Consider the following 22,810-nt stretch of genomic DNA (forward strand, 5'->3'; position numbering starts at 1 on the left):
TGGTTCAGGGAAGTACACACTTCATTCCCAGCAGTACAGCAAAGAAAGCCTGAGGAATTGCACTGGAAACAGGAAGGTTTGACAAAACTGTCCTCTAGGGTATACAGGGGGCTTTGACAAAATGAAATCTCACTTTCTGTACATGCTTCACAACAAAGCCTTGTCCAAGGGAAACTAGAGGCATTTTCCTGATTGTAAGGCTTTGCACACTAGACCAGAAAGGTGGAACGGGATGACTACTGGAATCTTAAGAGAGGAAAGAAGTCAAGAAGGAATGTGTTTTTCCTCAAAATGCCAGACTGAAATAATCAGGGAAGTGCCATTTGTTAGTTCAGCAGGAATATCCTTTTCTCCATATAGTCTATCACAGTATTTCTGGTAAAATAAAATGAAAAACGGGAACCGGGCTCGCCTTTCATAAGCAAAGGGAACACCTCTGTAAATTAATCCTGAAACAGCAACAGATAAAGGTACACAGCAATAGACTGTCACTTCATGATTCCCCACATTCGCTTTAACAGAAAGTCACTCTGCTACATTCCTCGTTGTGGTGGTGCTGTATTATATAGCACAAGTGGCATTTGCAAAGCCTGTCATGAGTTAAGATGGTACCTTGTGGCTAGTGCAATCCTGTCTTCAGTGGAAAGTTAGAATGAGAAAAACAACGACTTTCTTAAAGTGAAAGGATTGTACTGGCTCTCTTTTGAAAGACAGAAGTAAAAAGAGAAACCATTTCTCCCCTTGAGGAGATGGAGTCTAACGAGTGGCCAAAAGTACAGACAGCTACTATTTTGCAAGAAGAGTGTTAATTTCCACTTCTCTAGTTTACGTGAAAAAATAAGGTGGATATTTTCTGACTCAGAACAGGCCTCTGAATGTGCTAAAAGCTCCTGAAATTATTATCAGACATCTTCCTGTGGCTTTCAAGCCTGGCTTAGTTCAGATGAGGTCCTCAGTTTTCCCTCACCTCATCATTATGAAACAACTTGTCCATGTCTTTCCATTCCTTCCCTACCCCTCCAAACAACACATGTGCAAGTCCCCATCAACTCTGGCCCTACTCCTCCCACCAGGACAGTGGGACACAAGTACCCTTCCTTAAGAGATGTGTCTGGTGGAGCTGATGAGTTAGGAAACCAGGGAGCCTGTCTCCGTCCTGCCCCTCTGCCAAACTCCTTTGCCCCCAACCCCACTCCCACAAGGCTCCTCCACTGCCAAGCTCCCGACCGCCTGGGACTTGACATTTGTTCTTGTTTTCTCCTGTCTCCCCTAATGGGTATAGCACTACTAAGCGAATAGGAATGTACAGAACAAGAGAGTTCAAAGTAATTGAATCTACATTCATTCAGAAAGCCTGGATCCTTGCCCGCTCAGAACCTGCAGCATTTACATAGTTTCAGAAAGTTTAACCCTTTTTCCCTGAACCTAGTTACGTTCTTTTGAGTGCAGAGTGTTGCAGTTCTCTTACCAGTGACCATGGACACTGAAAGGTGTCTTTCACATATCTAGCTCTAGGTGCTTACCACTCAAGGCTTTATTTCTCCTTTTTTTGCTCTGCAGGACAGTAACTAAAGACCTTGAGTTGTTATTTTTATAAGATGCTCAGGGAATTGTGTTGCAGAGGAATGACCACTTACTGTAACTCCTGAAGGTGTCTGCCAGAAGTCTTACACAAACAGGACCGAGCTGGGTTGAAAAGAGCTTACTTGTTTTTCTGCTGCAAATTTGTCTATTAAGGTGTAAATTCACCTCTAACTGTCTGCAAAATCAGTGAAGAAGCAGAAACATTCCAAAATTATTATAGCTGTAAACTCTTTCTTAAATTCTGAACATATTCTCATTTCAATTTAATTTAGAAGATGATATTAGTTGGCAGCTTATTACTGACTTTAAATTTGTAAATAATAACGATTTGTTCAAAAGTATAAAATCTAATAACAATGGAAATTCTTAAAATGAGCTACCAAATAATTTCTCTGTCTAGATCTAAAAGTGCATTTAGACTGACTGTAAGATAAATAGTGCAGCACTGTGTAGGTCAGATAAGCAGTGAACCTGATTAGGAGCAAGAGTCAATCTGTTTTATTGTTAGTGACAGTAGAAATGTCAAAATAAAACATCACCCTTTAAAAATTATGTAGTCTTTAGTAATCTTCCATTTGATTGTTTCTTGACAAAAGACTGTAGGACCCGGCCCATCATGAGCACAAAAACATGGTGATGAGATTGGATTTATTTATCTGTATTAAAACACATTCAGAGATGTTTTTGAAGATGTTTAAAGTATACACAAAGCTTTACTCAGTGATACCATTCTAATTAACCTGCCAAAGCATTTGCTAGAGCAGACCCTTTAACAATGTACATATATAAAACAAAGCAAAACAAAAAACCTCCAAATTTTGAAATTATCTGTTTATCATTCACATAAGGAGATGGAGGGAAAACATGCAATTAAAGTATGCAAGTCTCAGAAACATTTCACTTACTACAGCCATACAATTCACAGAAATGTCTGAAAGTTGGTTTATGCACTAATCAGATGCTGTCTAGCTCTATGTTGTGCCTGATCTAGAAGAATTAGTTTCCAGACAGCCTAGTGTAGTATTGCTAGTTTTCCATTTTTAAAGCTGTTAGAAAGCAGTTTATACTAAACTTGTCCTTTCAGAGGGTTAAAAACGTAGTTTGAAGCCTAACTGGCTTAACAAAGGCGACATGACGGGCATTCAAAAACTGTAGTTTGAAGTATAGCCCTAACTAGGGTTATGCGAAGGGCATTCACACAAAAACAAGACAGGATTTAAAAATCTGTTGGTTAAAACACCTGCTTATAGGCTTGAGTGAGGAAAGAAATGCCAGCCATGAGTCTTCAGAAAAGGACACTGAAGTTTCATTGTCTAAATGCAAATACGTATTAGTGTTAGTGGATGGAAATTAGCCTGCACGGCTTTAAATGCTACGCTGACAGGAGTAGTCGGATCTGCGTTAGTAATAACAAACATCGAGCGGCTACGTATTGCTAAACAGACAGTTTGTTTAAAGAAATGTTATGCTGAGCTCTTTCCTGGTTCTGTAATTAGTTGTCGACATGCAGGCTCTGAGACATCCTACTCGCTGTGGACTGGGCGGCAAAGAGGAGGAGTGCCAGGTTGACCAGAAAAAATGCTTTTTTACGTTTTTAAAAAAGAGCTTTATCTGTAAATGATAGGGGATAAATGCGGGGAGGGGGAGGTTGCCAACACGTCTGTGGATTCACAGACTCTCTCCCTGCAAACCGAGAGTGCAGAGCTGGCAGGGTCAGGAAAAAGGTGGAAAGTTTGTGCTTTTTTTCCAAGGCTCCACTACATGCTGTACTTTTCCCATACGACGTGATCCCGCCGGTGTTGCACGAAAGGACAGGGACCCTCCTTTTTCTCTTCCTTCAGCGAAACATGCGGGAGCTTAGCTCACCGTCCTGTGTGTACGAGGAAATATGCTTTGCGTCGAAACCACACCTCAAAACAAGTAAATAGAAACTTGTCTCATCCAAGGGGGGGGGGGGAGAGGGAAGAGACGAGACAATCCTCGCTACCTCTTTTCCTCTACCTGTCTTCCTTCTCATCTGCGATATTTCTGTGATACGTTGAAAAACAGCATTTTCATAGCGTAGAGGGGCTGTGTATCGCAGCGCTGAAATTTATTAGCAGCAGGTTTCGAGTACGAGTTGCCTTCGGGACAAAAAATAATAAATCTGAATGACTGCCTTTAAAACCCTTTTGAAGATGAAAGGTAGGACAAGACGGTTGTTTTAAAGTGTCCACATTAGCAACGCTTCTTTACAAGACTATAAATAATAGTGAAAGCACGAGAGGGGCCTCGGCGGACCGCCGCACTTGCTGAAAACCCGCTTCTACTCCACGGCAAGCATCACGCCCGCCGCCTCTGCCCGAGGACCCTGCGCCAGGCACCGCTCCCTGGCTGCTGCCTGGGCGATACCGCCGGGGTGGGGTCGGGCCGGGGTCAGAGTCGGTACTGGGACCGCTCCGCGCCGCCGCCTCCGCCGCGCTCGCCAGTGCCGCCGCTGCGGGGCAGGGCCGGATCGGGCCGGGCCGGGCCGGGAGGCGGGGAGGAGCTGCCCGCGCTCCCCGTAGGCAGGGCGGGCGGTAGGGCCGGCCCCCTTCGCCGGTCTGGGTGGGGTGTGGGGGGGGGGCCGGGGGTGGAGTAGGGTGAAATAGAGGCGGGCGTGTGTCACCGGGTAGATACCCGCGGCCAGGTACAGGCGGAGGCATTGACGACAGCGGAGTGGATGCTCTCTGGGCTGGGGCTCCTGGGCACTGAGCGCACGAGCAGCCGCCTCCCGCCCGCCCGCCCGGAGCCGCCCGCGGGTCAGTCGCCCTGTGCTGGGGCGGGCAGACCGTCCGCGCCGCGCCCGCCGCCAGCCTCATGGCCACCAGGGTGCTGACCATGAGTGCCCGCCTGGGGCCCGTGCAGCAGCCCGAGGAGCCGGTGTTCGCGCAGCTCAAGCCCGTGCTGGGCGCCCGGGAGGCAGCGATCTTCGCCGGGGAGGACCTGAAGCAGCAGCCGCCGCCCCAGCAGCCGCAGCAACACCCTGGGGGCGGCGGGGGCGGCGGCGCGACCCTGCCGGGGGAGGAGATGGTGCAGGTAGGCTGCTGGCACCCCCTCCCAGCCCGCCGGTGGGCGCTGGTCCCCGCACAGCCCACTGGCCATCGCGCCTCGCCCGGGTGGGAACGACCGCTGCGGAGGGGGCGGGTGGGACTGGGTGGGGCCGGGCTGCGGGGCGAGGGCGGCGGACAGTGAGGTTCGGGGCTGCGGCGGGAGCGGCGGGGTGTGTGTATGTGTGCGCGGGTGTATGTGTCTATGTGTGCGCGTGTGTATGTGTGTGCGTGTGCGGGGAAGCGGCCTCGCCGCCCGTGCGGAGCGGAGCGCTCCCGCGTTCCCGCCGGCGGAGCTGTGCGCGGCGGCCGGGGCCGAGGCGGGGCGCGGGCTCCGCGGGCCGTCCCGCGGCGGCCGGGGGGAGCGGGGCTGCCCCCGCGGCTGTGTTGAAAGCTACAGCTGCTGCCTTCGCACTTGCCCGGCGGCAGAATTAGAGCGGCCGCCTGTCCTCCTCGCCCACGCAGAGAGTCATGTTCGGAAAGGGGGGGTGGGGGGGGGGGCGAGAGCACCCGACACACGGGGTAAGGGGGGACTTCCCGGGATTTTCTGTCTATCCCAGGAGGCTGTTTGGGAGCGGATCCACAGGCAAGCAGCTGGAGCAGCTAAAAGCGGGAAGGCGCCAACCGCAGCCGGGCTCCAGCCCGCGGACAGTGCCCGTTCCAGGGGCGGCTCCCCGCGCCCCTGTGGGACACCCGCGCCCTCCGCGCCGGCGGGAGCCCCCGGTGCCGCAGCGGGCTATCGGGCGCTGCGTTTCGGTGGTGTCTTCTCCAGCGAGTAAATAACTCACGGCTTCAAAGCGAACTACCCTCGGCTCGTAAACAAGAGCTGGAAAAGTAGTCTGGCATGTCGAGGCAGATCTAGATCAAAGACTCGGGAAGGCGGCTCCGTTTGTTTGTGGTGTTTACTAGGGGTCTTTGAAGAAAGGTCCTAAAATCCGCTTTCGGGCAGAGTTGCTGTTTGTCAGCTGCTTTCTCTTGCGGAGTGCTAAACGGGTCTGGTATGAGCACTCTCTTGACAGGGCAGGGGGGAATGTAGCATTTGCCCATTGGAGAGTGCGTGATAAATGTTTTGGCGATGACTGTACACCAGTAATGTATAGGGCTCCAGCCACCCACGGATTCCCTTGCACCACTGCGCTAAGAGAATGATTTTCCAGTAATTAAAGAGCTCTCCGAGGACTGAGGCATGGATCGGGACATGTTTATCATGCTATTAGCCAATTATACACTGCATAGATTATTACTGGTTTAAGTGTAGTCCTGGAGACACTACACAAAGAGTACTCTGATGCAGTCAACCCCTCTTCTTGTTATTCAATATTATTAATAACTTTACACTTTGGTGTCATATTTTTAATCAAATACTGTTCTTTTATGGAAAAATCCTGAAAGTGTAGAAATATATGTATGTATATAAGCGCGTTATTTGAAGTATTAGCATTCAAATAGGCAGCTGAGGATGTGGCTTTTAGAGTTAGCATTTCAAAGAAAAGCGGTGAAACAGATAGGCAGTCACCCTGCTCGGGCAGAGAATTCCATAGCAGGAGATCTGCAGATTAGGCACAGCGCCTGTCACTTCTGTGCCTTGCACTATCTTGTAGGCATAAAAGATGAAAAGTTTGTGTATGCTGAAACATCAGATCGATCTTAATGTGTGACTGACTTATGCCATGACTTTATCTCCTTGTCCTTGATGATGTTGATCAGCGTGCGATTATAAAAGGCAGGTTCTCGTTAGTGTGAGCGTTCATAACTTCCTCTCTAGGTGTCTTGCACCTGGCTGAAGAGTATTGCCTTTTATTTGCAAACCCTCACATGACTTGCATGCCATCATCTTTCTTGATTGGTAACAAATCATGTGGATTATGGTCTGTTTTGTCTTTGTAGACAAGATGTGAAATGGAGAAATACCTGGCACCTCAGCTGCCGCCTGTTCCCGTCATCCCCGAACATAAGAAATACAGAAGAGACAGTGCCTCGGTTGTAGACCAGTTTTTCACTGACAGCGAAGGATTGCCTTACAGCATCAACATGAACGTCTTCCTCCCCGACATTAGCCATCTGAGAACTGGCCTGTACAAATCTCAGCGACCCTGTGTAACCCACATCAAGACAGAGCCGGTCACCATCTTCAGTCACCAGAACGAAACTACTGCCCCTGCCCCTACTCCCACTCAGGCCCTCCCCGAATTTACCAGCATCTTCAGCTCCCACCAAACTCCTGATGTGAACAATATTTTCATCAAGCAGGAGCTTCCTACTCCAGATGTTCATCTTTCTGTCACACCCCAGCAAGGCCAGCTGTATCAGCTCTTGAGCTCACCGGATTTAGATATGCCCAACACTACTACTCAGGCAGCCGTGATGGACTCTTTAAACAATGTCTCCATGCCATCAGCCATGGCGGGCCTTAACACGCTCTCCTCGGCTGTTCCACAGACTGCAATGAAACAGTTCCAGGGTATCCCCCCCTGTAGCTACACCATGCCAAACCAGTTTCTGCAGCAGCAGGCCACTTACTTCCCTCCTTCACCCCCAAGCTCAGAACCTGGAAGTCCAGACAGACAAGCAGAGATGCTGCAGAATTTAACCCCTCCTCCATCATATGCCGCAACTATAGCTTCGAAGCTGGCGATTCACAATCCGAACTTACCAGCGACTCTGCCCATAACCCCCCAGAACATCCAACCAGTCAGATACAACAGGAGAAGTAACCCAGATTTGGAGAAAAGACGTATCCACTACTGTGACTATCCTGGTAAGCAATCTATGCCAGAAAATCCCAGCCCTTACAATAAAAAGAGTGTGAATAATCATGGATGAGGTATAAGTGGTTTTTCTTTAGCTGTTGTCTACACCTAGGGAGAACCAAATAGTTTCTTGTCAAAGTAGAATTTATCTTCTTTGTTATTTTATTTTGAATGCGACATTTTCACATTCTTTAAATAATATAAACTGTTTTCTTCATGTCATTTGTCGTTCTCTTAAACAACTGAGCTCATTTTACTATGTTACAAAAGTTTTACTCTATAGAAAATAAAAAAATTATGGCCTTCGCTAATGTAAGTCAGTGTGACTATGCAGCTCCTGCTCTCATTCTTCCAATACCTGTGGTGGAGCAGAGGGTCGGTTTGTCCAACGCAATACAGCTCAGTTTGAATCTTCTGGCACTGAAAGAATCATTTCAGCTCCCAGTAGCTGAGGCCATGGCCATATCTTCCCTGTTATGAACAGGAGATTCAGCTGCCCTCATAAATCCATTAAAACCATCTCTGAAAATTGCCCACAGGTAGATTGTCTTCAACCTCTCTTTCTCTTATACTGAAGGGGAAGAGGGACTATAAACTGTGCCTCCATGTAGTTAGTACATGATCCCAGATACAAGATGTTCACACCCGTTGTAGTGCAGAGAGAAATTGCTGCTCATGGTTGCTCTCCCCCTTGAGCAACATAACTCTGGGTGGTGTAGCACCCATTCAGTGTGCAGTGTGATAAGTGCTTGGTGGAAGAGTTATGCTGAGCCCCGGGTGACAATGACACCGAGTCTGGCTTGATCAAGACCTCTGGGAAATTTTAAAACGATGAAGCCCCCTGCTGAGTTGTTAACTTATGTAGCAGGTGTTACTGTACATAGATTGTAGCAGCTCCTGATCTATAATACATTACAAAGCAGTAAATCTGCCAGAAACATACGTGGTTTTTCTGTCTAAAGCAGCATATCCTTAGGAGCTTTCTATGTAAAATTTTACTTCTAAATGACAAAGATGATGCCAGAAAGTAGTAAACTTAAATGCGTCCAGATAGTACCCCAACACTGACTGAGGAAGTTTAAATGTAATGTGAAGTGTTCCTCTTCTCCCTACTGAAGCCTCTCTGCTTTTTTGTTTTGGTTTAGGCTGCACAAAAGTTTATACAAAGTCTTCTCACTTAAAAGCACACCTGAGAACTCACACAGGTATGTATTCACTCTCTTACTGTCTCTTGTTCGTTCATGGCTGACATTTTCTGAGAAATCAAGCATGTTTGGTCTACCATCTCCTCCCTGTTGTCTCTAGAGTGGTGTGGGTACAAACTGGCAGTTCAGTTAAGAAATATTTAGGGATTGGTCAATGAAAAGAAAAATTGCTTTTATTAATGAAGTTTTGTTAAACCTTTTATAATACAGAACTCACAATAGCTGAGAATAAAGCAGATGGAAACTTGCCTTTTCAATCTAAAATACCATTATCGTGTTTAAAAAATAGACTTTTTCCCCCTTGAATAATGAATTAAGCATAGTAAACGTGTTCTTTTAACGATTTATCTAAGTAGATGGAATTTTCCAGTTTGGGTATTTCTCTTTGACCTTTTAGAATTCTTTAATCTTAGAATTTTTCAGAAACGTCATGAAAATTCCCAAGATAATGTCCATTTACTTAGTCCTTGGCATTAAGTGTGTTTTATTATTTTTTTTGAAAGACATGTGGTTCTACATACTTATTTTAAAAAAGCAACAACATAATTTCAATTTTTTTTTTTTTTGTCAGTGAATGACATTAAAATGGAGACAATTAAAAGTGTCAGTGAGTCACACTTGTTTTTTGTACCTTGATCAAACTCCACCTCCTGCTAGAGAGGCAGTCCCCATTCTCGGGCCTGCATGGAGTGGAGCTGGGGATGGTGTTGCTTGTGTGTAGGTGCAGGAGCCATGCATGCAGAGGACAGTGGTTGGGAGGTGGAACTGCCCTAGGTGCTCTTCCTAAGCATTCACCTGCTGAGGCAGGGAGAAGAAGGAAAGAGGGAAACGGGGAGAAAAACCACTAGGACATTGGAAGCTAGTACTGTTCTTTGCCAGGATCTTAGAACAGAACTGTTCATGCTAAATCAGTGAAAAGTATCAAATCAAATGAGAGGGCTGCAGCTCCTGTTTTTAAAACTGAGTATGAGCCTGGTGGTTTTTATGCATCGACCTTGAATCAGAGCAAAACACGAATCACAGTTCAAGCGACTTTGCCATTCAAGTAAGGAGTAAGTTTAAACCAAAAGTCAAAACAAAACTTGTCGTGAGCTGTGATCTAACAAAATGTTTCACTATCTCTATGGAAACAAGGCTTTCTGTTCAGCAGCTATTTAGAATGGATCGTTAGATTATTGTAAAGAAATTGAGTATCTCCAGGCTAAACGTTACTAAGGAAATTTTTTTTTTTTGATAAATGAAAGTTACCTGTGTTGCAGTCACAGGGAAAAATCGAAAGCAGCTGTACAAAGATTATTGCTTTGCATTAGTAACAGACTAAACACAAATGCAGTTAAAAATACTTTTTATATGTAATCACCCATTAGCAGTAAGTTTAGTAAGAAAGGAATATTTTCATGAGGATGTAAATCTGAGTAGTGTCAGAGAGTAGAAACCCCTTTTAATAAATAATCTGTAAATTTAAGAGTGTGCAATTTCCACTTACGTTCTTCAGCCAGGAACTAAATACCAGTTTTAAATATCTCATTTACTATTATATAATAGGTAGAAAGAAAAATAAAAGCAAAGCTTTAGTCTAAAAATTAGCATTACATCAGCATTTGAAATGAACGCTTTCTATTTTTTAAATAAATTTATATCTTTTTTGCAGCTTGAGTGGTAATGACATTAGGATTTACAAAGTTAATACGTGTGCGCATAGAAATACATCCCACGTTGCTAACATATATTACTTAGGGTCATTAATGTTTATTGTTGCCTTCACTTTTTTACCTAGAAATGTGGATAAATGTGCAAAGGTCAAAGGAACTGATGTATTCATGAAAACAAGAATGTTCTTTTAGATAAAAATCTAGTGAATTTAAGCAGGTCTGTAATACAAAGGGTCTTCTGGGGAGGTGAATGAAGGGATAAACTGTCTAAAGCGTGCATTACATGCAAGAATGTGAGTCCGTATCCTGTTACCTGCAATATTTCAGAGTTTGGATTAGTTTAACTCTCTTGAATATTCACTTCATAATTGAAGATTTTCAACACTGATTCTGATCTCTGCCTTAACATATGGTTGAAATGTGTATTAAGAGCCAGATCTCTGACTTAACATTAAATCGATTAATGAATGTTAAAGTAAAGGGGTGCAAACTCAGGGAAACCTGAGAAGTTGCTCAGCTCCGCCAGGAGTGCTAGGGAATCTCGTTATTGATTTCCTAAGGACTCAATGCCGAGAGCTAAATTAGGGTGTGTGCCTCTGTGCATCCCATCCCCCTGAACTGTGAATTCATACAGCACTAATAAGTTTTGATTTTTTTAGTTTAAATTTTTTTTAAAGGACTTTTGTGAAACTTTTACCTTCAAAGTCTAAAGCAAATGTCACGTAATCCATTTTAATAAAGTTGTGTGTGATATTCTTTCAAATCCCTTCAGGGATAGCAGACCTGTTTGTCTGGCTAAACCCGTTCTTTAGTAATCATGGACCACTGAAGTTGTTCTCTCCTTATTCTTAGTTTCTTAACAATACCTTTTAAAATTGGCTGCAGTCTCTTTCTCATCCCAACCAGTCCCCGCCCTTCTCAGCAATCTGTCATCTTAAAATAAAAGAGCCTGCAGCAAAGGTTGTCTGCCATTAAAAGTCAAGACGGACCTTATGGTTTTCCTTTTGTATTGGAAAATCTCAGCCTTTTCACGGTATTTATTTAGCAACCTTTCCCTTCTGAAAGGCTTTCCCTGGGTTTAGTAGATGTTTTTTGAGAACAAAGCTAAGAGAAATGTTATTTTTGATAGGTGGAATGTAGACAGTGGTCTTTCCTTTTTCAATTGGGATATGAACACACTGTTAGACTTTGTGAGGTACCTTTAAATAAAACTGTAGGCAATGGGCAAGAGGAAAATCTCATACATTTTTCTTTTTAAGTGTTCCCAAGGTGTTTATCTTACACCAAGTCAGGTGGTATAAGCTAATATAGTTATGCTGATTTAATGCAATTACTTTGGACTCTTGCTGTTGATTAGGAATCCAGTATTCCCATTAAGAGCTAAGCTGGGGTAGTGTATTTGTACCAGTTGCGGAGGCAGGCACACATTTTTCTTTCTCTGTGTAATGCTTTAGCATTTGTAAGTGATGAAGTAGATTTTAGTTCAAAACTGGTAACCCCAAACCAGAATATGAACAAAGATTCAAATGTTGAAAAGATGCATAACACTTTTTATCCATTTCCATGCAGGTGTCTGGTACATTGTAATACCTTAAAACACTTCCTTTTAAAATAACTTTACCTGTTCGTCGTGAAACAAGTTTCTTTTTATGCTCGGCATTGTGCAACTATGGTATAAAATGTGTGAGGGAGTTGTGCATTTATCGCAGGCTGTTCAGCAGTAAAACCACCCTAAACCTTTGGCATAACAGCTATATGTCCAACTTAAAAAACCTGCCAAATATTGAATGAAAAACAGTTACTTGCATATTGCAGATAAACTTCATTCAGTTCCTTTTCTGGCGTCTGAGTATATAAATATATATATCACGTAATCATTTAACAACAGTGGCCCTATAACTTACCCTTTTAGATTTCTTTACATGTTAAAGATTGGATTGTGGAAATTAAGTGTTTGATATGTGGGTACCTGGAATACCCTACCTGCAACGCTGCAGAACTGCTGGCTCCAGGGATTTCTTAATTCTTATTTCTGTGAACAGCTGCACGCTTCAGAATTGCGTATGTTTTTTAGAGGAAAATCTGTCATTGTTTTGAACACATCAAGGCACGCACATTGAGGACATTTTCCAGCTGCATATTGGTTTTCTGTATACAGAGTCTTTGTACAGGCATGTTCTCTGGTCACATGATGGGCTTGCCATTAATAGTTTCTAGCATTAACTGCAGAACTATTTCATCTCTATCTATAGATCTAGTTTGGATTTAGTGATGGGAAGTGGAAGCCGAGATAACTCAAGAGAAATGGCATTTCTCTAAATGAAATGCACTCAAAATACTTCCACTGTCCCTAGTTATTTCAAATGTTTATATAGGCATGGAACAGCTGCTGACTTGTGCAGATCCTCAAGGTGTTAAACGTTTTATTTTATTTTAGATCTCTGCTTCGATAGATCCAAAATTAGACTGATGGTACATCAGAATTAGAACCAGTTGTGTGCAGTGGACTTGAGCAGTCCCTAGGACTTGGTGCTCTTTAGGGACACTTGTAAAAAGGTGGTACCATATAGAATTGCCCAGGAATTCAGGATGCCTGTTCTTGAGAAGGGAAAATAGGTAGTAGTTTGTTGCCTGGTGGAAGAAAAGCACCTTGTGAAAACATGTATCAACTCAAATCATCCTGAGACTCTGGTGAGGGATTTCGCTCAGGGAGCACAAATGAGGAATGGAGGCCCCAAAAGACTTTGCCTTGCTCGTGGTTGCAGCCGTCTGTGCATATAGCAAACCTCATCCTGGAAAAATCTTTGCATCGTGAAAACAGATACTAAGTAATATTTCTGTGCAGACCCCACTTCTTTGACCTGTTAGATGAGTCAGTTGCACGGATTATACTTTAAGGAGCTGTCAGTAAATGCCATCGTTGATAGAGACCATAAGGAAAAGTGGAAGAGAGTTAAATGAAACTGTTGACAAAGTGCATTAAAGTGCAGTGTTGCTAGACAGTGCAGAAGAGTATGTTAGCATCTTTTATTTATGAATTCTTCTAAATCCATTAGTTGCCTGTGTGAGAAATGGAAGTACATTATTTTCCTGTGCAAACCACAGTTTAAGGGAAAATAATGCATTTTTTTTTTCAAACACTTTGTGAACAATTGCAGACCTTGGGATTAATTGATCTGGTTCTTTATCTGTAGTCATAAGCTAAATGAGAAGTGTTAGAATGCGTTGCTCAAAAGAAGGTGAAATCTTAGCAACCTAAAACTATATCCTAATTAAATGTTACTGATCATTCACATCAGCATACAATTTTTATGAATCAGGAATTAAATTCTAAGGTGTCAGGTGAGGGGTATTCAGATTTTAGATACTGAAAAAAAAAGCCTAATATTTTCTTTTTGATTAAAATCCTAGAAAGTCCCTCTAAGCATGAAAGCTTAAAAAAACTGTTGTTTCTGTCAATTGCTCCCTGAGAGGATTAAACTTCAGTTCCAGGATATTTGATTCCTGATAAGGAAACTGTTGACCTAAGAGACTGACTTTAAATATAGTTCATTTTGAGACCGCCCTCCATAGGCTAATATAGTCCCAAGATTCACAGCAATTGCCAGTGATTAAAACTTTCCATTATTTGATCAGACATTCCTTATTGTAATTAATTTCTGAGCTTGACTGGGATGATTGACTCCTGCTTCCAGCTGGAGTAGTGTGTTGCTTGTTGTTTGTTAGATGACCTGCACCTCCCATTGGTGAAAGATTAGAAACATTTGAGTAATGTCCTAGTTTAGTCTGAGTATCTTGGTAGCAGCATTCCTGTCCTGTCAGGCTGCATTATTTATATTCAGTGATCTCTAACAACTCTGATTAAGGACATATTAAAACCTTTGATTTTGGCAAGTGTACAGTGCTTCGCTTCGAGTTAAAATAGCTTTTGCGTTTTGCTTTAATTTTTAAATTTTTTTTGTGTGTCTGTGTGCATACAGTAGATGGAAATCTGGAAGTCTACAGTACGTGTTTAATAAATTCCATTTTAAGAGCACCTCTTATCTGACTGCACAAAAGCCAGTGTTACTGGTGAGAGAGCTAAAGAGCTGTTCTTCTACCACAGGCATAGGTTAGGAAATGTGTTCTTAGGAAATGCGTAGACACAGCCATGCGCCTCAGATGGCATGGATTTCTTATAAACCTACTTTAAAAAAATTCCTTTCCTCTTTGTTTGCATGTCTCTTTGAAGAGAGACCACCTCTGTTAAGACAGAATGTTATACCAGAAAGAAAATAAACCATTGCACAGGCCAGTCAAGATTCCCCAGTAATCCTTGAACTGCATAAGACAACACTTACCAAAATAAATGTGCTTCAAGCAGTGGTGGGAGCCCTGCGAAGGTAATTCCTCTCCGGTCAGAAAGTAGATGATGCACAGTTCTTTTCAGTCCTCTTTGCTCACCACTCAGTTATCTTTTTTTCCTGTCCATGCTTGATTTAGCAGTGATCGGACTTCGAGGGCTCAATAGCTCTCTGTTAAAAAATTCCTCAAAATGCTGTTTCATTGTGAAGTAGTACCTAATGGTCACACTCCAGCCATTACTATACTAGGTAGCGGCTTTATCACATTTTAAAATGTGCAGCATATGCTGCTCATTCATATCATTGATGGGCTGGATGTTTCAAGGACTAAATTTGTTTTGTCACTCACAAAATAAGCTTGTGTGCTGCCAGGCCTCTTGGACAACTGAGAATTTTGGTGCACTAAAGAGCTTTTAAACACCCAAGGGATTATTTGTTTTGAAACTTCAGCTTTCTGTTCTTTCTCAAAAAAGAACCCCACAACCCAAGTAGAAACCAAGAAGCTGCTTTTAATGACGACTTAGTCAATGGCAGAAGGAAGGTCTGATTTTAACTAAACAGTGGGAGCAAAACACATCTGAACGAGTGCAGGCATACACCCAAGTAACTACTTTCCGATCCAGTCAGCCTGGAAGAGACCAGAGTTTAAAACTGTGGTGCTGTGAGCTAGAGAAACACTATTTCAAGCAAACAAAAAAAGAAAAAACATTTTGTTTGTTCTTATTTTTTTTCTAAAAATTTAAGGCTATAGCATGTCAAGGAATTAAGATGACTGATGTTAAGGTGTGAAAAATTTGAAAACAAATTCACTGGAAAGCTTTGAGACAACATAAATATTTTTAATAATCTGGTTTGAAACTGAACATGATAAAGGTTATGTACATAACTGGTGCAGTTATGGTGCAGAAACTTCTGCTTTGCCTGCCACTTTTTTATCACACCTAGTTGAAAATTTATCAAGGCCAAACACTTGCCACTAGACATAGTTCCATAAAATAAACACAAGTAATATTAAAATGGAAAGACTGGCGGAGGGTGTCTTTATACTTTCTTACAAGATGTAATCAGGTGTTGTCTTTTTGGAGTCTTTGAAAAGCATGCTACTTTTTATTCGTCAAGGAAGCTCCAAACTCGCTGTTCTGACAAAAATTTCTGATAGCAAACAAGTGAAGTTGCAGGCGTTGGCTGGTGTAATACCTGTATTTGGATTTCTGCATACCAATAGAGTTACTTAACTTTAGGTTTGAAAATCCAGCCCTTGCTGTTTACAGCTTTATATTTAAAGAAAGCCATCCTACCAGTGATTTGCAGAAATAAAGTCATAAATCTCTTTAGTGAAATAAGGAAGTTTATTTTCTTCTTAATAGGGAAATTCATCAATAATGGAAGCTTTCAGTGACTTGTTTTTTCCAAACATGTTCTTGCATAGAGGCTCCATGTTGAAGATAGAGGGTGTCTTCAAAATGACCGTCACCCCTGCACTGGTGGCACTGTGCCTTACGCAAATGAGCATGGCCATGAGTGTCACTGCCAGCAACTAGAATGAGTGTTTGGAAAGCAGTTGTTGCATTTTGACATGTCTAAATCACAAGAAGATAAATTAAAGGGAGAAGAGGCAACACAGTGTGTTTACTGGTCCAGACCACTCTCCTGTGGTATTGATAAGAAACCCGAACCTTGGGATCTACGAAATTTTATCTGTTGAAGTGACTGGTTAGGTTAGCATGTGGATATCTGCATATCTTTTTGACATCCTTGCAATCTCATAGCATTGTAAATAATTTTTTGTAACGGGCACATTGCAAGCAAAATAGTCTCAGGTTAAGCTCTCTTATCTCTTGGTAGGTGCTTTCTGTAAAAGAGCTTCCAAACTAAACATTAGAGCTTAAAATTTCTGTGCGCAAGTACAAGTCTCTTTTTCATGCTCCACAAATGTATTTTTTTTAAACTGGAGAGTGGATACGTTTTAAGAGCTCAAGAACTTAAAGATATATTTTGTGATGTATAAGCCTAGCAAAATATTTTAAATCAGTGATACTGGATGGAGGTTATGCAGAAATCCAATTAAACTTATGAAATCCCTATCCTGTTGAAGTCTAATTTAAAGGAAAGCAGTTCTGTTTCCCAGAAGTGCTGCGTATAATATTTCTGGCTAGGGAAGAAAGAGTTGGAGTGTGCTATTTGGCTGGAAAACGGTACCAGCTTCCTTCATGGTGTTTTAGTTGAACAGTGTTGACATTCTAACAAATCCCGTGGAAGCTCCCCTGAAGTGGAGGAGTTAGCTGTTTTCTTGCTTTTACAGTGAAATATCTGTTTGATACCGCGATCATGTTCCAGAAAACCAAGCCGTACTGCCTTCATATTTGATGACCAGTGGCATTCTTGGTTTAACACCCTATAGAAGCCCTAAATTGCTGGAGGAAAACCAAATATTTCTAAAACTTTACAGCTACTGTATTTCTCACAATCATTAAAGTAAACAAATCTTGCATTACTATGTAGCCAATGAAAACAGTGGATAAAGGGTTCAGTGTCCCTTGTTGTATATACCTGCTTTTTTAAAAAATAAATCTTCAACCCAGATTTCTCAGAGCTTTAAAGTCAGCATAGCAAAGAAGTAGGATCACTTCAGAAAATATGTAATGTGAGGTGCTTTTTCCCTCTCATGCAGAAACTTAAACCGAATTCTTATTTCTGCTAAGTGACAAAAAGCATGTGTATAGGTTGAGAGAGAGAAAATACTACCAGATAGTTGTTCTTCTGCTTGCTCCAAAGGAGTGAAAATAATCTCCACCTACTTTTTCTTACCCCTGCTTCCTCCTTGCCCAAAAGGAAAACATTTGAAATTGATTCAGTTCTTAAATAGAACTTTCCAACGGAAACTAGCATTACAAACATAGATATTCAGTATTTTACCCCTAGGATTTATTCAAAATAGTCCAGGCCTCTACACTGGCACTAAAAATACATTTTCCAGTTCTCACTGTTGGCCAAAGTAGGGGTTAAAAGCAGCATTCTGGCCTTAATTTCCAGTACATAAAAGTAACACTGTTAAAACAATCTGTGTAAGGCAGCAGCTTGTTCCCTTCTGTTCATCCATCCCTGAGCAGTGCTTGGTTTAGCTTAGGTCTGCAGCAGTCTGCCGGCAGGGAGGAGCGGTGCTATTCTGCATGTAGCTTTTCCCCTGAGCAACGCTGTTGCCCAGGAGAATTGTGGCTGTGGCTGGCACTGAAGTGACCGTGACAGTGCGGTAAGTGTCAAGATAGTGTCTCTATGAAGTTGAGTGCCCTGGAGTTTGATGGGGGTTCTGGTTGCTGGACTCGACATTGGCTTGGCCACTGTGGCACCCAGCAAGGTACAGGGTTCACTGCTGCCCCAGCTGCTGGCAGTCCGTGTGCCAGGAGCCTTCGTATCACTGCTGACACTGCTCACACGTGAGGAAAAGTTTTAATGGAGGACACCTTCTTTTTCTGTCTGTACTCTCTCAGGGTCAGGTACCGCCTACACAGGACAACTTTGAGGCTGCTTTTTCAATGCAGTGTAGTCCGACACTTGGTGAAAGTTGCACGTACTTCATATCTCCTTGATGCTGTGCTTGGAAACAGATTTTAATCTCCGGGTCCCCATTCCGGTCTGGTCCGGATATTTCTAGGCTTTCGTTAACTAGTGCTATTTTCTTACCCCCTTTACCTTTTCTGTCATTCCTTGTGTAATTCTGCAAAATGTAAGAGCAAACATTTGGAGTAGATAGAGGCCTAACTATGTATATGCTCTCCCTGGGCAGTGAGGGGGGGCAGAATCACAAGACTGGGAATTTAGCATCAAGTATAAAGTTGGCAGTTTTAAGTGAAGACTTTTAAAGAAGAGTTTAAAGCTAGTAGGGAAAAAAAGAGAAAGAAATGAGAAAAATTATTAAATAAATACACTGGCTTTAAGATGCTTCAAATGCAGGAGTAATGCTTTTATGTAACCTCTGTGTATGCATGTATGTTTTAAAGCAAAGTGTTCTCAGATCTTTCTGGTGCTGTGCCTATAGATCAGCAACAGTCTTTTACAGACACCCTTAATAATCCAGTTAAAATACATTAATGTATATAGTGCAAAAGATCCCTCACTGAATAGGGACCTTTCCTGTCGTTCTACTGTGTTATCTGACTTCTCTGGTGTTAGAAAAGCTTTACACACTGGGTTTGAATGTGTTGCACAAAGCAAAAAACAATCCTATATGATAGACCATTCAGTCTTCAATCAGCATCAGAATTTACTCAGAGTAAATTCAGCTATGACAGAAATCTGTGATCATTTGTGTTCTGCTCTGCGATCCACCAAATAATTTTAAATTCTGTGAGAGGTGATGCCAGGCTCTTGTTGTTCTTAAGGGATGTTACATTTCCACCATGATTTCAATAAATCCTAGTTGCTGTTTTTGCAAAGGGGGGGGGTTGGGTGGTTAGTTTTTCTTGCAGAGGTCTGGTTATGGTTGTGACCCTGCTAACATGAAGCCAAATCCCCCTTGTGAGCGAAGGGCTGGTTCTGCACTCAGTAGGACATGAAAAGTTTCTAGTTGATCAGAAGAAGCAGTAGAAACTCCCAGACAAAAACATTTTCATAATTTCATCTGCATGATAAATAAGGGCCTTTGAAGTAATGTTTTGGAGTTTCTCAAGTGGTGTTACCTGCATAGCTTATGCAGAATAAACAGATCACAGGATATAGGCTTCTTTCTTTTTTTCACATGCTTGTGTGATGGTAAAAAACAAAAAAGCAGGAGGCACTCAACAGTGCAATAGGACTGAGACTGTGAGGGTAAAGGTCTGAGACCAATGGAGAGGTAGAAGAGGTTAGAAAGGCCTTTTTGGAGTGCTCAGCTTGGGTGTATTTCTGCTCCAGATGAAGCTACTGCCACAGAAGTCATCATGGCTTTTTGACTTTATATTTCTCCCATTTCAACAAACACCTGTAAATTGTAGGCATGCTTTAAATACTGTGTTTATAGTTCTAAAATTGATGAATGCAAACATTTGAGGTGCCTGGACCAGTGTATTCAAGACTAGGTGGATATTTTGAAGTTGCATTCAGAGCTGCTATAACAGAGCAAGTTTTCAGAGATGCCATGCTCCCCCTACATTAGTACAGACTGCTAGAAACAGCAGGCACTTTCCACCTCTAAAATATGGATATTTAAGCACCTTATTGCAGACATTTCATTCTGAAAACGGGTGCTTTGAACTTGTAGGTACCTTCTCCTATATATAGCTAGCCCCAAGCAGGATACCACAATTTTTATTGCGTATTGCATTTTAGAAAATACTATCCTCGTTGTGTTTGTAACACACCATGCCCCTTTCTTCACACATCAGAAGCTCTTGAACAGATCTGCACACTACAAAGAATCTTCGTAAAAGTCTTCCTTCCCATTTCAGACCTCTTAAAAAAGCTCTGTATAACTTACCCATTTTTCAAAGGTGCAAGCATAAGTTACAAACTTGGCTAGATTGTCACGCAAGACTGCTTTTTTTCCTACTCCCTGTCGTACTGGAGTGAGTGTAAAGGAATGTATTTCGATCTCATAGAGGCTTCTTAACTCTGCATTTCTGTACCATAGCTGTCTCTGATTTGCATGTGGAAGTTTCTTACATTTTATTGAGGTATTAAATCACGTTTTCAAGAACAAAATTTGCTGAAAAAAACAAAGGGACTGCTTGTCTGGGGCCTGATGAATAGAGCTGCAAATAACTAGGAGGCATCAGCTCCTTGTTTGTCATTTATTTCTTCAAATGGAAGAGCAGTGCTATTTGGTGTGATCTCTCATCGGTTGTCTGTGCTAAAGAGTGATGGCTGACAGTTTCGCTTCTCTGTGCTCTCTTTCAGGTGAGAAACCATACAAGTGCACATGGGAAGGCTGCGACTGGAGATTCGCTCGCTCGGATGAACTAACGCGCCACTACAGGAAGCACACGGGGGCAAAGCCCTTCCAGTGCGCCGTCTGCAATCGCAGCTTCTCCCGCTCCGATCACCTGGCTCTCCACATGAAGAGGCATCAGAATTAAAACCTGGACTTGTCATTGAGGCTGTTTTGTATCTATGCAATTTCCTATTGACTCTCAACATATAACTGAAATTAGTTTAATTTTTGAGTATGGGTTATCCATTTAAAAGAAATCTCAAAAGAAACTGGAAATGTATATTTTGTATATTTATGCGGGAAAAGGGAAGACACTGTATCACAATACCAGAGTGTTTGGTCATTTGTTTGCTTTCATAATGTATATGGCTTTAGTCAGCAGGTTCATCTCTTTACAAGTATTATATCTCAACACATTGCAGCTTTATACATATTTTGTCCTCTTGCGGTGTTTTGACCAAAGCACTGTCATTATGGTGACAGTGTTTGGTAAACAAATTAATGAGAGGATGCAGATGAATGCACACAGTGGAAAAGCCATAAACTGTAATCTGTCAGGTTTTTACTGGACATATTAAGTACATGTGTTTTGTGTTTTTTTTTTTTAATGTTAAGCCATTCTGTGGATATAAAATACATGGAAAAATTCATAAACAGCCATAGAACAAAATACTTTGTTCTGTGTGTTGCATGTTTGCTATGACAAAGATTTTGTAAATATGCAGATCAGCTTTTTTAGGTTTATTACAAAAGTTTTCTAAGAAACATCTGAAAAAAGCAGTTGTTTTACATTTGATAACATGGCACATTTATGAAAAAAAGTTACTTATATACCTCTCAAAACAGAACCAACTTAGCTTCATTTTTCTTAAGAGAACTGAGCTAAGCCTTTCAGATGTTTTATACCTGTTAACTCAATGGTGTGCACTGAATATTCAAAGCAGGATTTCATTTTCAAATTGCTTAAAAGGGCAAAACATGCAGAATGAACTGTAAAGTCAATGTTGGAAGCTGAAATAACGGGGATAGTTAAAATGAACACAGAATGTTAAACCTCTTACTAAAAGCTAAACTTAGTATCAGTTTAAAAAGAAGGATTTAGGATGCAGTTTCCATACACAGACATGTTAAGCTGGTTCAGCACCAGTCTGATCTAGTTTGATGTGGATATTGCATGTAATTTACTAGGAGGTAAAGGATACAGTAGTTTTGTTTAAAATTACAGTGCAGTTTAGTTAATCCACTGTTCAGATTGACACACGCAGGGGAAAATTTGCTGCTGACAAAAGTAGCTGAAACTCCACTGAAGTCAAAGAAATGGTGCCCTTTTTTGCTAACAATGACTTTGATCCACCGTGCTCAGCCTTGAAATAGTAGATGAAGGGCCAAAGATGAGGTTAGACCAGGTAGGATTTGGCCAGACAACAGGAGAAAAACAAACAAAATAGTAAGTGTCTGAACTTCACAAGCCGTAATATTAAGCTGTCAACCAAAGCCTAGAATAGACAATCAAAATACCAAAAAAGGGTCTTGCAGGAAAACCTAGCTTTGTTAAAACCGTTATTTGTCTTTATTTATTTGTGGTATATGATAGACTCTTTTTTTTAAGACAATTTTACGTATACTTGATAAATTATAGTTTTGTTTGTTATAGTTAGAAATGTTGCTCTTAATGTAAATAGTTGACAAATGATGTAAATAATTTTGTAAGGCTTCAAATGTTTATACGTGAAAACACATGCATAAATTGGTTGCTGTTTTGCTTCTTTTGCCCCCCCCCCTTATTTTTGTATTGTGGTATTTCCTATGCAAAGGATGGAGCAAACAGCTGTATAGTTGTAGAATGTTTTGAGAGAGAATGAAATGGTTTATATATAAAGACTCCTTTTTTTTTTTTTTTTGCAAAATAAAACAAAGTGCCTAATGTGTGTGCGTGTGCGTGCATGTGCTCTCTCTAGCTCCCGACAATGAAAGTTCTGTGTTTTTGCAGTGGGAGCTGGAAATCATGGCAATATTAAGCAAAGAGTGTCTGTTCTACATAGGAGGGGCTGCCTCTTTGGAAAATACCTGACACTTCTGCCTCCTGCCCTGATGAAAATAATAAATGTGAAGGGATAAAGGATGGTGCTTTTCTGCCATCTGAACTTTAAAGGAAGTGTATGGTTGCCTGAAAATGGTTGCAATTGTGCATCCACAGTAGCATGATTGGAAATCAAAGGTTGGGTGTATAGAGGTATACAAATTCTTTCCCACTTTCAAAATGGTTAAAACCTATTCACACTCATCAGCATTGGTGCCCAAAA

General features: G+C 41.8%; 1 protein-coding gene across 2 annotated transcripts; it reads left to right on the top strand.

Annotated features, from left to right (window-relative positions):
- The first annotated feature begins 3,694 nt into the window (after positions 1-3,694).
- Positions 3,695-22,433, top strand: KLF5 (Kruppel like factor 5). 2 transcript variants are annotated; one of them, XM_027674537.1, is made up of 4 exons: positions 3,695-3,768; positions 6,540-7,410; positions 8,548-8,607; positions 20,474-21,278. In XM_027674537.1, the coding sequence occupies exons 2-4, from the start codon at positions 6,552-6,554 to the stop codon at positions 20,650-20,652; spliced, it is 1,098 nt and encodes a 365-aa protein (XP_027530338.1). In that variant the 5' UTR covers positions 3,695-3,768; positions 6,540-6,551; the 3' UTR covers positions 20,653-21,278. The 2 variants fall into 2 exon arrangements, with proteins under 2 accessions (XP_027530338.1, XP_027530336.1); XM_027674535.1 differs by lacking the exon at positions 3,695-3,768 and adding an exon at positions 4,423-4,641 and having other exon boundaries at positions 20,474-22,433.
- Positions 22,434-22,810: the final 377 nt, after the last annotated feature.

This window comes from Neopelma chrysocephalum, unplaced genomic scaffold, assembly GCF_003984885.1.
Source record: "Neopelma chrysocephalum unplaced genomic scaffold, ASM398488v2 Primary Assembly neopelma1_25, whole genome shotgun sequence".
NCBI classification, from domain to species: Eukaryota; Metazoa; Chordata; class Aves; order Passeriformes; family Pipridae; genus Neopelma; species Neopelma chrysocephalum.

Bases quoted from the DNA above. Each gene is read 5' to 3' on its own strand.
- KLF5 (XM_027674535.1), top strand. From the start codon at position 4,423: ATGGCCACCAGGGTGCTGACCATGAGTGCCCGCCTGGGGCCCGTGCAG. The intron at 4,642-6,539 runs GTAGGCTGCTGG...TTGTCTTTGTAG, and splicing joins CGGGGGAGGAGATGGTGCAG to ACAAGATGTGAAATGGAGAA. The intron at 7,411-8,547 runs GTAAGCAATCTA...GTTTTGGTTTAG, and splicing joins CCACTACTGTGACTATCCTG to GCTGCACAAAAGTTTATACA.